The sequence below is a fragment of the Carlito syrichta genome, unplaced genomic scaffold (assembly GCF_000164805.1).
Source record: "Carlito syrichta isolate Samal-C Ts95f unplaced genomic scaffold, Tarsius_syrichta-2.0.1 Scaffold135850, whole genome shotgun sequence".
In the NCBI taxonomy this organism is placed as follows: domain Eukaryota; kingdom Metazoa; phylum Chordata; class Mammalia; order Primates; family Tarsiidae; genus Carlito; species Carlito syrichta.
In genome coordinates, this window is record NW_007079946.1 from 215331 (window position 1) to 230304 (window position 14974).

At 40.9% G+C, this 14974-nt stretch overlaps 1 protein-coding gene across 1 annotated transcript; it reads right to left on the reverse strand.

The window, feature by feature from the left end:
* Positions 1–2395: 2395 nt before the first annotated feature.
* Positions 2396–12951, reverse strand: LOC103251021 (egl nine homolog 1). Its single transcript, XM_008049622.1, has 4 exons — positions 12832–12951; positions 8659–8795; positions 6014–6081; positions 2396–4896 (listed from the first exon to the last, which is right to left on the reverse strand). Exons 1-4 carry the CDS (start codon positions 12946–12948, stop codon positions 4832–4834), a joined length of 387 nt encoding a protein of 128 aa, XP_008047813.1. The 5' UTR covers positions 12949–12951; the 3' UTR covers positions 2396–4831.
* Positions 12952–14974: the final 2023 nt, after the last annotated feature.

Sequence of the window (14974 nt, forward strand, 5' to 3'; positions counted from 1 at the left end):
TCCGCAGAGCCCGCTTCCCGGGCGCCCCGCGCGCCCACGGCCTACGCCCCGCGCCCGTGACGCCAAAGGCCGAACGTGCAGGCGTGGCCGCGCAGCTGTCACTTGGAGCCCGGGGGAAGCTCCCGGAGGATCACTGGAGGGACTTGAAAGTTGTCCTCCCAGGGGCACGCGAGGGGTCACGGCTTCGCGCAGCCCTCGCAGGGCGGGTGACTTAGCTCCTAGGACCAAGCTGCGCAGGAACAGGAAAGCCCGTGTTCAGCTCCTGCTCTAGTAACGGAGATAAGACTGGCTCTGCCCGCGTCGCGTGTTCCGAGAAAAAGTTCTGCAGCACATCGCAAACGCGTGATCGTTCTGGCGGGAAACGTCCTCATCCCAAGGCAGGGGGGGCCCCACCCAGTGACTCTTGTTTCTCGTGCAGAGCAGCAGCTCCCAGCAATTTTTGGACACGACGGAGTTATTCAAGAAGAGGAGCTTTGGCTGCCGGCTTCCCGTCGTGCGAAACGGCCCACACGCAAGTGCGTCCTACGAAAGGAACCGCTTCCGTCTCACGAGGCTGGGCCGCTGCAGTGGAGTGTCCTCGAGGGTCGGCAGGCTCCACGTGAACCTTAGCCTCAGCACAGAACCCGGGAGATGGGCTCGGGACTTCAGATGTGCCGAAAAGCTGCTCCTGAAGCGACGGAGACTGGATGCTGAACGCAGAATGTGTATAAACTAATCGGAAAACGGTATGACGTACGACTCCTAGGCGTTCGCCATCAACATCTGTCACCGCAGTCCGTGCCCCAGTGCGGCTCTTCCCTGGCGAAAGAACCCCACAAAGTGCCTGGCGCCAGGGATTTAATTTAAATCCCAGATGCAAACTAAAGACTTGTCACCGATAAGAAGAACAGTTAGCACACTCCTGCTTCCAAATGGTTAACTGCCGAAACCGTCAGCGATTCAAAGCTCATTAACCCAATATTCTCCCTGCAGTTATGTTGTGTGTGTGTGTGTGTGTGTGTGTATATATATATATATATTGTTTTTTTTTTTTGAGTTGGAGTCTCACTCCTTCGCCCAGGCTGGAGTGCAGTGGCATGCTCACAGCCACCCCAGCGTCGACCTTCTGGGCTGCAGTGATCCTTCCACCTCAGCCTTCCAAGTAGTCGGAACTACAGACACGCACTACCACCCCTGGCTAATTTTTATTTTATTTTATTGTAGAGATGAGGTCTCACCAAGTTGCCGGGGCTGGTCTCGAACCCACGGGCTCAGGCAATCCACTCTCCTAGACCTCCCAAAGTGCTGGTATGACAGGCTGAGTCACCGAGCCCAGCCTTGTTAATATTTTTTTTTTTTTTTTGAAAAAGAGGGGAGTCATACTTCTTGAAGGCCTACTCTGTTCCCTGCACTGATACTCTGCATACTGCGTTTCATTTAGGTCTCATACAGCTCTTTAAGTTGGGAGATGCTGTGCTTATTTTCAAATAAAAAAGAGGCTCGAAAGGTCACACGATTAAGTGGTTGAGCCAAACTAGAGATCTGTTAATTCTGTGTTTTTACTATACCAGCTAATGCAATTAGGTTTCATCTCAAAGTCATTTGCCCTCTCCTTCAATCCACTGAGCTTTATTTCAGCGCAGTTCTCCAAATGTCCTAAGATGAGCCATAAAAATAACAAAAGCACTACACTACAAAGTTTAAATGAGACATATGGTCATGTATATTGATCTCACATCCTAAGTGCTCTTATATTTTAACATTATGACCACACAAATTAGATTCTCTTGCCATATACACTCGGCAACTATAACAATTAGAGTTAAATGCCTATTGCCCCTTCATTTTGCAGCAGAGGGGTGATACAAATATGCTCAACACCTGAGTGTTGTTTTTATAAAATTTAAATTTTTCTTTGTAAAGGTGGGATCTTGGGGCAACCCCTTCAGGTCCCTTCCCACTGTAGGAGCTTTTCTGTCCTTTCAATAAATCCTGCATTCTCCACACACAAAAAAGATGGGATCTTGCTATGTTGCCCAGGTTGGTCTCAAACTCCGGGCCTTAAGTGAGCCTCCTAGTGTTGGGATTATAGGCATGAGCTACTGTGTCCGGTCTGATGTGTGTTAAAATAGTTTTTAAAATCCTATGAACAGGGCAAAAATTCAAATGTTGGTGATCCAAGCAGAGCTCATGGGACCCACAGGCAGTCCAGTTACCCCCAGGATGTTTCTAATATTGTAGGAGTCCTGCACTTACTGTTTACTTTCCCTCATTCTCATTTACAAAAAGTAACACCAAATGTAAGCCAAAGGAGTGTGACAGAACAGCCAGTTATCTGATGAAAGGCACCGTTCAGAAAGCCAGTGTAGGATAAAGAATTAAAAAACAAAAAAGACAGCTGGAAATAACAACCATAATTTTTTCAAGAACATTTATACATCTTTTTAATTAGATTAGCTTTACAAGCAACTTGAGAGCTCTTCCATAATGAAACACTGCTTTTCAAATAACATGACTTTATCTGTATATGAATCCTGAAATTCTTTGCCTGCCATTGATAAAGGTCTGTGTTTTACAGCTGGTTAGGTGTTGAATAAAAACAGCATTATAAAGCTTTATTTTTAACCAGGATTAAACACATATAGGCCACAAGTAGTTTCAAATTTTGTTTTAAATCGAGTCCTGCTTGGTGACACGTAACAGTCCCGCTAACATGAAATGAGTAGATTTCAAATGGACATTAAAGAGATGGCTATCCTGATTTCTTGATGTTTTCACCATGATTTCCAAGAAAGTATATAAGATTTTCCCAAAAATATACAATCTAAGACCTGTCTGGCAAGCACAACCCACAGAGAGTACGATCTGATACTTTGTACAATTGTAGAGGTACACACCTGAATGACGACACCGGCTCCCCAGTTAAAAGGTGCTGCTGTACACCCTTTGACAACCAAACAAACCTCCCATCAACACAAAACAGTTTCTCCTACCCCTAAAAATGGAAGTGTTTTTGCATTGTAGCCTAACGCTGCGCACCGTAATGTAGACCAGCTGGCAGAGACAACCTGCACTCCCGGGCTGGGCTGGCAGAGGCACTTACTGTGGAGATGTTTTGCTATCATCTGGCGTGAAGGAGAGGAAGAAGTGGAGCCAAACTGAACGTGGGCAAGGAAGGACATCAACAAACCATCACGTTCTCCAAGTTCTCCTAAGTGAGATCCCAATACTGAATATCTGATCTCAGCCTAAGTCCACACTGTCAGTTTCACTAAACGATTTTTTTCATGTTTTACATGAACAATAGCAATCTTTTAATAAAAATTACTGAGCTTTCCATAGAAAAGGTCTCTAATTGAATACAAACTATACAGATGCTAAAAATGTCTCAAGTTGAAATATACAGAAAAGTTCTGCATATCCACATTTTGGCAAAGACGATCAAGGATAGAGATAGAAAAACCAAGTAGACAAGGTCTTACAACCATATGTCGTGGAACATATGGATACTACTGTTGGGCCTTGTTAAACAGAACCTAGAAAAGTGAAATCTTAGACATCCATCCTGATTCACTCTTTAAGTAACACAAGTCTGAGAGGTCTAGTGTGATTTTGTAATATTCCCTCTTTGTTTAAAAAAGTAAAAAAAAAAAAAACCAAAAACATCTGGTTCTGCACTTTTTTTTGCTTTTCCAAGCTAAACATCTTTCAGTGGTGATAAGAAGGCTGGCACCACATTTAGGGAATGCCTCAGCAACAGAGGAGTCACTTAACACAAAGTCTAGAGCAGTATGTTTAGGTCTCAATGCATATGAAATCTCCCCTTGATAATCAACAGAAACAGTTCTGATCTGCAGATCAGACAGAACACAGTTTCAGGAAGAAAACACAACAGCAAATTTGGAAGTACATTCAATCTGAGGAGAAGCAAAAGGAAGAGTCTTAGGAATGGGACGTTGTTATCTAAATCTATAGGATGCACCTGAAAGCTCAAGAAAGCCCTTTATCTTAGGAACTTGAAGCTGAGGACAACTCCAAGTTCATTTAGTGCCAGTCACCTTAGTTTTTAAAAAAAATTTAGCTGAAAAGATAAACCCTCATTACTGTGTATTTTCTCTTGTAAAACATGAACCAAACATTGTTATTGGTAGTAAATGATGACTGTTTTACTATTAGGTTTCATTATTAACAATGCCAAAAGAAAGACAGCAGTGATTTTTAAAAGTTCAAATTCGTGTAAGAAAGGACTACAAGACAATCTGATTTTTCAGCTGTAATCCAAGTGCTTCTCTTCTTATTTCAAGTAAAAAGAAAATCATCAGTCACTGGCAATAATCATTATTAAGAGGTCTTTTAGGGCAAAATTTAATAGTACAAAGAGGCTTACAAAAATAGATTGATGTTATTTTGAGGAACAATACTGTAATTCTTTTCTCAATTCAGTTTTGATAAACTGTACCTAATCATAGAAAAATTATCCCAAATTCAAACTTGATATAAAAAAAGGGAGAGATGAAATGAACTCAGCTAGATGACAGATCTGACAAAATATAAGAATGAAAAAAATTCTACATAGGGCACTTATTTCATGTCCAGATGTAAAAACCATTTTCAGTTGATAGCTTATCTTCTTCCCATAAGTAATCAGATTTGAAGTCGATCATGCAGTACAAAGTCACAGCAGTCAAAATCTTCTGTTTGATGCAACACACAAAAAGTTGTTTCTGTTTCCTTATTAAAATGTCAACTGGCTGTCTATTTTTCTTTATCCCATTTATTTGTATTCACAAGTTAACACATAGCATCAACAATTATTGTAGGTGAAGTGGGGGGTATTGCTGGTTCAAAGGCTCTATAGGACGTCTTTACTGACTGAATCAGAAGGTTTATTGAGCTCAACCCTCACACCTTTTTCACCTGCAAAGTAAAAAAAAAAAAAAAAAAAGAATTCATTTATTCATTAAGCACCAGAGAGCTTTGCTATTGCTTCCCACTGAATTCCTAACAGTATGAACACTAGTTCAACTTTTCAAACACCATCTGAAAACTACCACACTTGCAATTCCGGATGCTACCCTCTGCATTCTATTATGAGTGTGTTACTCTGAATTAGCAACCTTCAAGGGTAAAACCGTTTTCTACACAGAAAACGATTTTGTCTCTTTTTATTTTAAAAGCAATTTGGATTACTTTAAAATAGTAGAGTGATTAGTGCCAATGCAAGCATACTACTGGGCTTCTTTCACAAATAATGGCTTTAAAAATACATAAGAAATATATGAACATTCAGTTTTCATATTTTACCAAAAAAGGGTGAAGTGGGATTATCAATGGCTCTGGAAAATGCAGGTAGTCAGTGATGTGACCACCGAGTGGACTTTCAGAGGTGGAAGGCAGGGTTCCAGAAAAGACAGGTAAGTGGCCCTTCAGAGGGGACACTGAGACCCACTGCTCTAGGGGAGCCCGTCCTGGGTAGAGGAGGAGAGGAGACTGGCACAGATAGCAAAGGCTCTTCAGGCTCAGTGCAAGAGTGCTGACCTGTATATACCACCAGCAGAAATGGAATCTACGTGCCTGTCTGACTTACGCATTTTGACATTTCAATCTCCTTTGCATTGATTTTCTTCATGTCCACATTCAACATGACGGACTTGGAGTATTATTTAGAGCATGTATGTTTGAAAGGAAAGCTATTAACTTCCTCTTAAGGAGAGACTGAGAGGAAGCCAGATGGCTGTGGCCTAGAGTTATGTAGCCTGTGATTGAAAAGGATAATCACAGAAATCTTAGTTTGTATTTGAATGATTTATTCAGATTTCTTTGTCTCCAACATAGCTCATTTGGGGGCAACTTTGTTGGTTAAAGATAAAAATGAAGATGACTTAAGTCTCTTTTTAAATAAGAGAATTAAGGAATCTTACAAAAACAAGGAGTAAGTATTCATGGTGTTAAAACTATATTTGAGTTTGCTGAAAGCACCAGCTGATGGCAGGACTTTTTGTACCAGTAAACCCTGGCCCCAAATAATGTTTACCTGTTAGATATTTTACTTTAGCTCGCGCTCTCTCATCTGCATCAAAATACCAAACAGTTATTGCGTACCTAAAAGAAAATTTAGAATATGGTAAGAATGATCACACTGAGGGAAAAATGGTATGCTCATGTGATGATACATTCAAGCACCTAATGCCAAATTTATGCCTAAAATGGGCTGCTTATCAAAGGATAAATGAGCACAATAACAACTCACCTAGCAATCTCAATGCTGCAGAGCATAGCCAAGAAGCGAGAGGCTAAGATGTCATGAAGTTGATGAGTTTTTATGACTTTCTTAATACCTATTTCATCCACTTAACTCTTTTTTACAAGCCCAATGAAGATGATAAAAAGACAACAAAAGGATCGAAGAATGGCTGTCACACAGAGGAAGCACACTACCAACAGCATAAGTACTAAAAAAAGAAAGGACAAACAGATAACAGGACTTAAGGCTTCGCAGCCAGGGGTCCTTTAGTAAAAGAGGGGCCAACATTCTCAACAGCCTGAGGGCATCACTAGATTATAGCAAAGAGTAATAGATGGACGTTTACAATTATAACCTTGAGTCATCAAGGCAGAGTTAAGTTATGCTAAGACTTTTTTTAGAACTGTTATGGAAACAGTTATACTGTGTTTGATGTTTAAAATTTAGCTAATCTTCCTTTTTCTGAAAATTTCACTTATTTGTAATATCTTAGGCTGCAAGTAAATGCAGCATCTCTGGTTTATTAAATACTACAAAGCCCATAGCTATACCTTCTAATAAGAATAACAGAGAAAATGTACAGACACTATAGGAAGTGAAAGTATGCTATCAACCATCAATTCTTTAGTAGAACACAGAAATTGGTCAAAATATCTTGTGGATTCTGTCTAGCAGTTGGGGAAAGAAGCAACACTGATCAAATGAAGTGCCAGTAAGTGTGACAGAACAAAATCACGGGACATACTTTGAAGTAAAGTCAAATGCAGAACACAGTGAGAGTCTGGGAGTTTGAACAGCTGAGGAGACGGAGGTGTGCAGATTCCTCAACTGGTGAAGGACAAAGGTGAAATCTAAGTCCGGCCCCTTGACTTCCAGACTCTGCCCTTTCCAGGGCTCCGCCACCTATCACACCATGTAGCCGCTTCTCTTTTCTCAGGTGGCCTTAGTAGTGGGGAAGGAGCCCAGATTTATACTTTTATATCTCCTTTGTCCATGCCCCAAACTTTTAGTTACCTGGCAACTGGAACTCTAACATTTCTGGATCCGCTCCCCTCTGTAGCCCCAAGTCCTTATCAGAAAACAGCTGTGAACTGCCATATGTCACCCTAACTTTCCAGGCTGTTCTCCCATCGCGATTTCAAGACTCCTCCTTCTCACATGCATCTCTGCACCCTGACCTGAGTCCTCCTCACCGCAGCACTTTCCCATCTCTCCAGTGTGTGACACCAGCTTCCCACCCCAGAGCCTCAAACTCCACGCCGGCTGGCACTGATGTACTACCCCAGATGTCTGTTATTTCCTCCTCTAGAAAGGGCACAACGACACCAAACTCAAGAATGCATAAAAAGGAAGGTCTAGGAGGCAGCTTCTGGGTCAGAAAACGTTTTCAGAAACGGTGCGGGCAGAGACGGGCACGGGACGCAGGCTTCAAGAGGGCACATCCAGTGGCAGGACAGGGTCTGCCTGTGGCTTCCATTCAGGGCTTCTTTGGATCTCTGGCCACAGACGGCTTAGCCTGAGTCAGGGTGAAGGCCACGCAGCTCAAACAGGAGGAGGAGAAGGGAGAGCTGACACCCGAGTCTTCAGAGCCTCACACCATTCCTAAGCCAACTCGCCGTCCAGGGCATCTAGACCCATGTGGCTCCTCGCCAGCTCACAGCTCACAGCAGCTCCCTGGCCAGACATGGCGAGTGAACGCCAGGAGCTCACCATCAGAGCATTCCAAGTCCTTTCCACAGTGAAAGGTAAGTCTTCAAAACGATGGACTTTTTCCCCACAACGATTTTACTTTCCTAACAACATCTTCAGTTTCAATAGTCCTAACATTTTAATTTAGTCATGATAAATGCTCAAAAGGCATTTAAAAGAATGCACTGAACATATTAGGTTGCAAATACTAAGCCGCGTAGAAGAGAGTATAATGAAACAAATGCTAACTGTTAGTGAAGCTGGAGGGCCATTTTTCTCGCCTCCTCTCCCGCACATGGCGATCTGTTCTGTACTTTTCTTCCTCCCTTCTACTCTCTGGTCACCTCTTATTTTTCTACTCTGTATCCATTTTCCACATTGTCCCTCTCTGTTCTCTCTCACCATCTTTTTAAAAGCTGCCCTTTCGCTTCTGTATCTTCCTCTCCCCCAAGTGAAACACTCTCACGGAATCAAAGGAGGGACAGTAATTAAGAGCTGCACAAAGCAAAGAGACAGGGTGAGAGAGTAGTGTCTGTGCTTTCATTTCTCACCCAAACAAGGCGTGGCTGTGCAAGAAAGACACATTTAGGATGAACTATGACTCAACCTTATACACTTATTCAAACTAAAATGTTTATGAAAAGTACCTGAAGAGTAGGAAAATACTAGAAAGTTTTCAAGTTTATCCTACCAATCCCCTCCTATCCTGCCATGCTCTAAACCAATTTTCTTAAAAGGAATACTACCTGGTAGCATATGCTGGTTGTACTTCATGAGGGTTGCGACGGTCAGACCAGAAAAACAGCAGTCTATCAAATTTAGGTTCAATGTCAGCAAACTGGGCTTTGCCTTCTGGAAAAATTCGAAGTATACCTCCACTTACCTAGGAAAAGAGCCAAATATGTAAGCAGGAGTAACCAAAGAATGCTACAAGATTAAATTTAGGAGGAGAAAAAAAGACTACTTCAATGAATCAAAATTCTTAATGGAATTATTCACAAATACATCTCAATTAACAAGGTATGAAGGTGAGCTGAGATTCTAAGTGTATGCACAGATGCAAAGAAAAGTTCATTTCTTATTTTAGAAATTTTGTAACTACTTGATGAAACAGATGAATACTGTATGAGTTTAAAAGTCCTAAAATAATATCTGAAAGTTTTGAAAACTGGTAAACATTTCTTATTTATGTTAATGATTTGCATAACCTACCCTTAAAATGGATACATTCCAAGTCATCTTGATTAAATTGTTATAAATGGCTTATTATGCCAAATTGTTTACCATATTTTTTTTTTTTTTTTTTTTTTTTTGAGTTGGAGTCTCACTCTGTCTCCCAGACTGGAGTGCAGTGGCCGCTCCCGGTCACCGCAGCCTCGACCCACTGGGCTCCGGCGATCCTTCCGCCTCAGCCTTCCAAGTACCTGGAACTACAGGTGTGCACTACCACGCCCGGCTAATTTTTGATTTATTGTAGAGATGAGGTATCGCCAAGTTGCCCAGGCGGTTCTCGAACCCGCGGGCTCAGGCAATCCACTCACCTCAGCCTCCCAAAGTGTGGGATTACAAGCTGAGCCACCGAGCCTGGCTTCGTCTACCATATTTAAGGTTCAACAGACATCTCATAGTCATAAGTTTAATGCCTCTCTATTGTTTAAAGAATTCAATATATCAGTAGAAAGTATCATCTATCATCATCATCATCATTATCATAACCATAAACCTCGGCATGCGATCATTATTAGAATCCATGGCTCTCCCTTTCCAGGCTGGGTTTGACACACTGATGATTACCTGCCTATGAAACTCTATTCCATCCACAAAGGATTATTATTATTTACCTACATATATCACTCTCTGGGATTACATGAATTCATCTATTTATTCTAATGCAGACTAAGCCGATACTGGACTGGAAACTGTGGTGGGCTCTGGGTGTAGAGGAGGGAATGATGCAGACAGGCTCTGTGCTTGTGTTGTTTACAATCTAGGGGAGATAAAAGCTAGACAAAACTCGCCCAGTCAAGTAGCTATTTATTCTTGAACAACTCAACTCCTAAGCAAGTAGACTCTTAAAACTGAAAGAAACATAAATACTGATCAAGACAGCATGGAGGGTGCGCCTATACCTAGGATCTACAGCTGGAGAAAATATCTATGAGGCACATTAACAGGTAAACTGAATTCTAGCGACTCGGTACCCAACCCCCTCCAGCTTCTGCTGGTTCCAGTGTTATTCCCCCAGGCAATCATGCAAACATCTAAAGAACCTCCAGACTGGGATTGAGAATATGTCTTTTCTTTTGTCCTGCCCCCTCCCCTTTGACTGGAGTCACCTGGAATATCACAGGTGATCTGCTGAAATATTTAAAAAGAAATGGCTAGCCATCCCTGACCTCTGAATTAGGTAGCCCTCCTATGTGCCCAGAGAAACCTGCTCTGCCATTCAGCACAGCCAACTGTAATTGACAATCTACTCATCTGTATCCTCCAAGAGAGCCAAAGCTCCACCAGGCTAATTCCATTTCTCCTATATCTCCAGCATCCAGAACAATGTTTGACATATTGAACATATTCAGTGCAATCTAGCAGTGGAGGTTTTCTATTCCACATATAAAACACTAGGAACTTTTCTCTGCTTATATCCCAATCTAAAACTAATAATGACCTGGCTAAGTCATATAAAAATTGGCAGCCTGAAAAATCTAGAAGTTGGGAGTTGATAAAACATAGTTCTACCTTTCCAGCTACTCACAAAAATCTGACAAAAGTTTTAAGTGTTAACTAAAGTCATAGCCAGGAGCGGTGGCTCAAGCCTGTAATCCCAGCATTTTGGGAGGTGGAGGCGAGCAGATTGCCTGAGCTCAGGGATTTGAGACAGCCCGAGCAACATGGCGAGACCTCGTCTCTTCAATAAATCAAAAAATTAGCTGGGTGTGGTAGCGTGCACCTGTAGTTCCAGCTACTTGAAAGGCTGAGGCGGAAGGATCACCTGAGTCCAGCAGGTAGAGGCTGTGGTGGCAGTGAGCATGCTACTACCCTCCAGCCTGGGTCACAGAGTAAGACTCCAACTCAAAAAAAAAAAAAAAAAAAAAAAAACCCCCACTAAAGACATACTAATCTGTTTTGTGCCCTGGGCTCAAGGTGAATTACCAATTTCTGTATTTCAAACCATTGCAAAGCTGCAACAGAAAAAACCATGCTTATTGGCATATGCCTCAATCATCTATGTATTTAGCAGTAAACTTACCTCCACTTTGAACTTGAACTAGGACAGAGGAAACTCTTTAAATCAGTATGGTAAAGAAAGATTACTAGAGCCTTGTGAGCATATTCTAAATTTAAAACTTTTTGGGGGGTAAAATTAGGTTTTTGCACATTCAAGACTTGGGTAATTTCCATTTATGTGGTTGGGGGGAGGAAGAAAGAGGTATTTTAAAGGTTAATTGATTAAACAAAAACAAAATCACCTTTTTCACCTTGGCTACACAGGTGGGTTCACTTTGTGAAAATCCACTGAGCTGTACACTGTGTTTGCTTTGCTACTTGAGTGTTATAATTAAGATTTTCAAAAACAACCAAAAAAAAAAAAATCAGTCTACATTGTCTCCAATGTAATAATATATGACACGCTTTTAAAATAATTTAAATTTAATGAAACCCAGGATAATATTAAGAGAATATATCTAAAACAAGAGAGATGAAACATACTGTACATTCTAATCAACAACCCAATGCCATAACACCTCCACAAAAATGCAAAGAATAAAATAGCAAATAATCCATAAATTATTTATAATCTCCCACCAAAAGCCATTATAAAAATTCTTTTCAGAAGTGTTTTTATAAAAACTACTAAAAGGAAAATATTTTAACAAAAGTCACTTTTGTAAATTGGTTATATTTTGGAAAGATGCTTCAATATCTGAAAATAAGTCTATCTACTTTTAAGATCTACAAGTACTTTTTACACAGTATTTATTGCAGAACTGATATACAAACATGCACATATTTAATGTTTACAATTTCATGAATGTGGACATATGCATACTTTTGCTACGCCGTCCATTCCCATAGTCAAGGCAATAAACGTCCATCAGCTCCCAAAGTTGTGTGTCCTTTTAACTCTCTCTCCCTCTCTCTCTCCCTCTCTCTCGTGTGTGTGTGGGTCTAGAATACTGAACATGAGATCTAATCTCTTGAATGTTTAAGTACACAGCACTACATTGTTTTTGTTGTTGTTGTTCTTAATTTTTTTTTTTTTTGTAGAGACAGAGTCTCATTAAGTTGTCCAGGCTGGTCTAGAATTCCTGGCCTCAAGCAATCCTCCACCTGGGCCTCCCAAAGTGCTGGGATTACAGATATGAGCCACCATGCCCAGACATACATTGTTAATTATAGGTATTATGTTGTACGAGATATATTAGTATTTATTTTATTTTACAAAAATCCACTTCTAATACGTAAGACTGAAACAAATTTAAGAGAAGTTTTAAACTGTTTCGTATGTTAAAGACAGTCTACAGCCGGGCGCGGTGGCTCAAGTCTGTAATCCCAGCACTTTGGGAGGCAAAGGAGAGAGGACTGCATGAGCCCAGGGGTTCAAGACCAGCCTGGACAACTTGGTGAGACCTTGTCTCTACAATACAGCAAAAAAATTAGCTGGGTGTGGTAGCGCGCACCTGTAGTTCCAGCAACTTGGAAGACTGAGGCAGAAGGATCGCCGGAGCCCAGCAAATCGACACTGGGGTGGCCGTGAGCATGCCACTGTACTCCAGCCTGGGTGACAGAGTGAGACTCTGACTCAAAAAAATAATAATAAACAAACAAATAAAGACAGTCTCACCTCTGAGGAGTAAGAATTATAAGACTTGTGAGAAAAACCTGTGAGAAAATAAATACTCAATTAAATTGCATACCTTGGCATCCCAGTCTTTATTAAGATAATATATACATGTCACACATCTTCCATCTCCATTTGGATTATCAACATGACGTACATAACCTGTTCCATTGCCTGGATAACAAGCAACCATGGCCTGTAATAATAATAACAACGATTTTTAACGTCCATGTATAAATAAACAGGGAGAACATCTTAAAAATCTTAAATTTTTGGCAACTTTTACACTTAAATTCTTCTCTAATAAAAATCACATTTTATCGATAAGAAAAGGTAAAGTCATTCTACACTAACATTTACAAAGACCACAGGATAGACTGGTGAATAATCCAAGGCCTGGTGATTTCTGCTTCACAGTGATAGAAAGTGCCCACCTCCGAGATTCAGACAGCAGCACTGCTATGAACCCTTGGCTGTCACAAGCCAGATGCTGCTGCTGAAAATCCCAAAGGTCAGCAGGATTTCAAGGCCCTAGTTTCACGATCTTTAGATATACTAGTAATCAAGATCAAGTGAGTTTTTGTTCTGCTCCATAGGTTTCTCTCCTTGTTCTCACCTCAGAGCACTTACATTACCATATGGTAAGTGGACTGTCCCAGCCAAACACCCCATATGACTTCTCTGAGTGGTACCAATTCATAGGCATGATTTTCTAGGTCAGCTTCACACATTTAATGCCAGTGATTTTTTTAAAAAAAGACTAAGCAACAAATTAGCATGTGACCAACCCCTTTTCAAATCAGAAAGAAAGTTATTTTTTGCTCAGATCTCCACAAGATATGGTTCAGAAGACTGTCGGGTGTTAAGCATGAAGGTGGAAGAGAGGCCCCAAACAGCAAAAGCACAAAATGACCCACACACTCTAGGAGTGCGGTACATGATAACCAAACTCTTTTTTTTTTTTTTTTTTTTTTTTAGTCTCGGGAATTATGAGGAAAACAAAGACAAAGGTGTTCAACATTATGAGCTTGAAATCCCTTATTTCTCCATGTATTAAGTCAATCAGTATGAAGTTGTCAAACAGCAATTAAATCACTCTACCGTATTTAAGAAAATTTACAAATGCTAATTTTTAAAATTTGCATTCAACTGACTAGTGGAAAAGTAACTTAGTGGCTCCAGTTCCAACTGTGAAGCACTTTAAACCCAAATCCTTGAAAAGAAAAATCCCAGACCCCTAGACCTACTGTTCTTTATCAGAAGCAAAGTTTTTGGTGAACACTTATTTCAGTATCTGGTCTTCCTGATTCCGGACACACCTAATAAGTTCCTTCTTTCATCACTGGAGATCGGTAATAACAAGGAGAATGGCATGAACTTAGTGGGGCTTATCACAGGAACCGGATAAACAGTAAGCTGGTATTTACTGCAGTAATAAATAGCATTTGACTCTGGAATACTCAAAAACTTTAAAACTGTAGGTTTTAAATAACTTGCTTAGTTTAGTTTAGGTAAATCTCTTTTTTAAAAACAATTAAAAACTTTATGAAAACTTGTACATTTAGTTCATTACATTAATTACTATACTAAATGGACCAAAAAGGGACGGGCAAGCTATATGAATTTTAAACCTCTTTATTTGCTAAGCTTTAATGTTGTAAATAACATGTTTCATCATAAATAATTCAGACTTTATGTTTTGGGAGGTAAATTTTTCAAACCTATATGGTAGTGAAAATGAAACTAGCGCTGAAGAAAGAATACAGCAATAAGAACGAGTGCAGTATGTCTCGACATAAGCCCCTAGTTCACACGGGGCAAGAAAGGCGATTCAGATCAGAATGAGATTAAGTTTAAAGAGAGGAATATAAAAGGAAGCAGTGTGCTGAGAAAGCATTCGGACAGAAATCATGGCAGTCTTTATGCCGAAAGGAGCGTCTGAGCTAAGCTCGAGAGAAACGTATATGACCCACACACTCTAGGAGTGCGCTACATGATAACCAAACTTTTTTTTTAGTCAGGGAAAAGGCCCTCGCAAACAGAGTGAACTACATAAGGAACGTGTCAGAGACAAGAAATGCAGGAGACACCTGGTGGCAAGGAATATCGGGATGTGCTGAAGGAAAGAGACCCGGACGCGCCAGAAACTGACGGGGTGGGCGGGGCGGGGCCGGGCCGTGGGCCGATCCGAATACCTTAAGGGGACCGGCCGGTTCCAC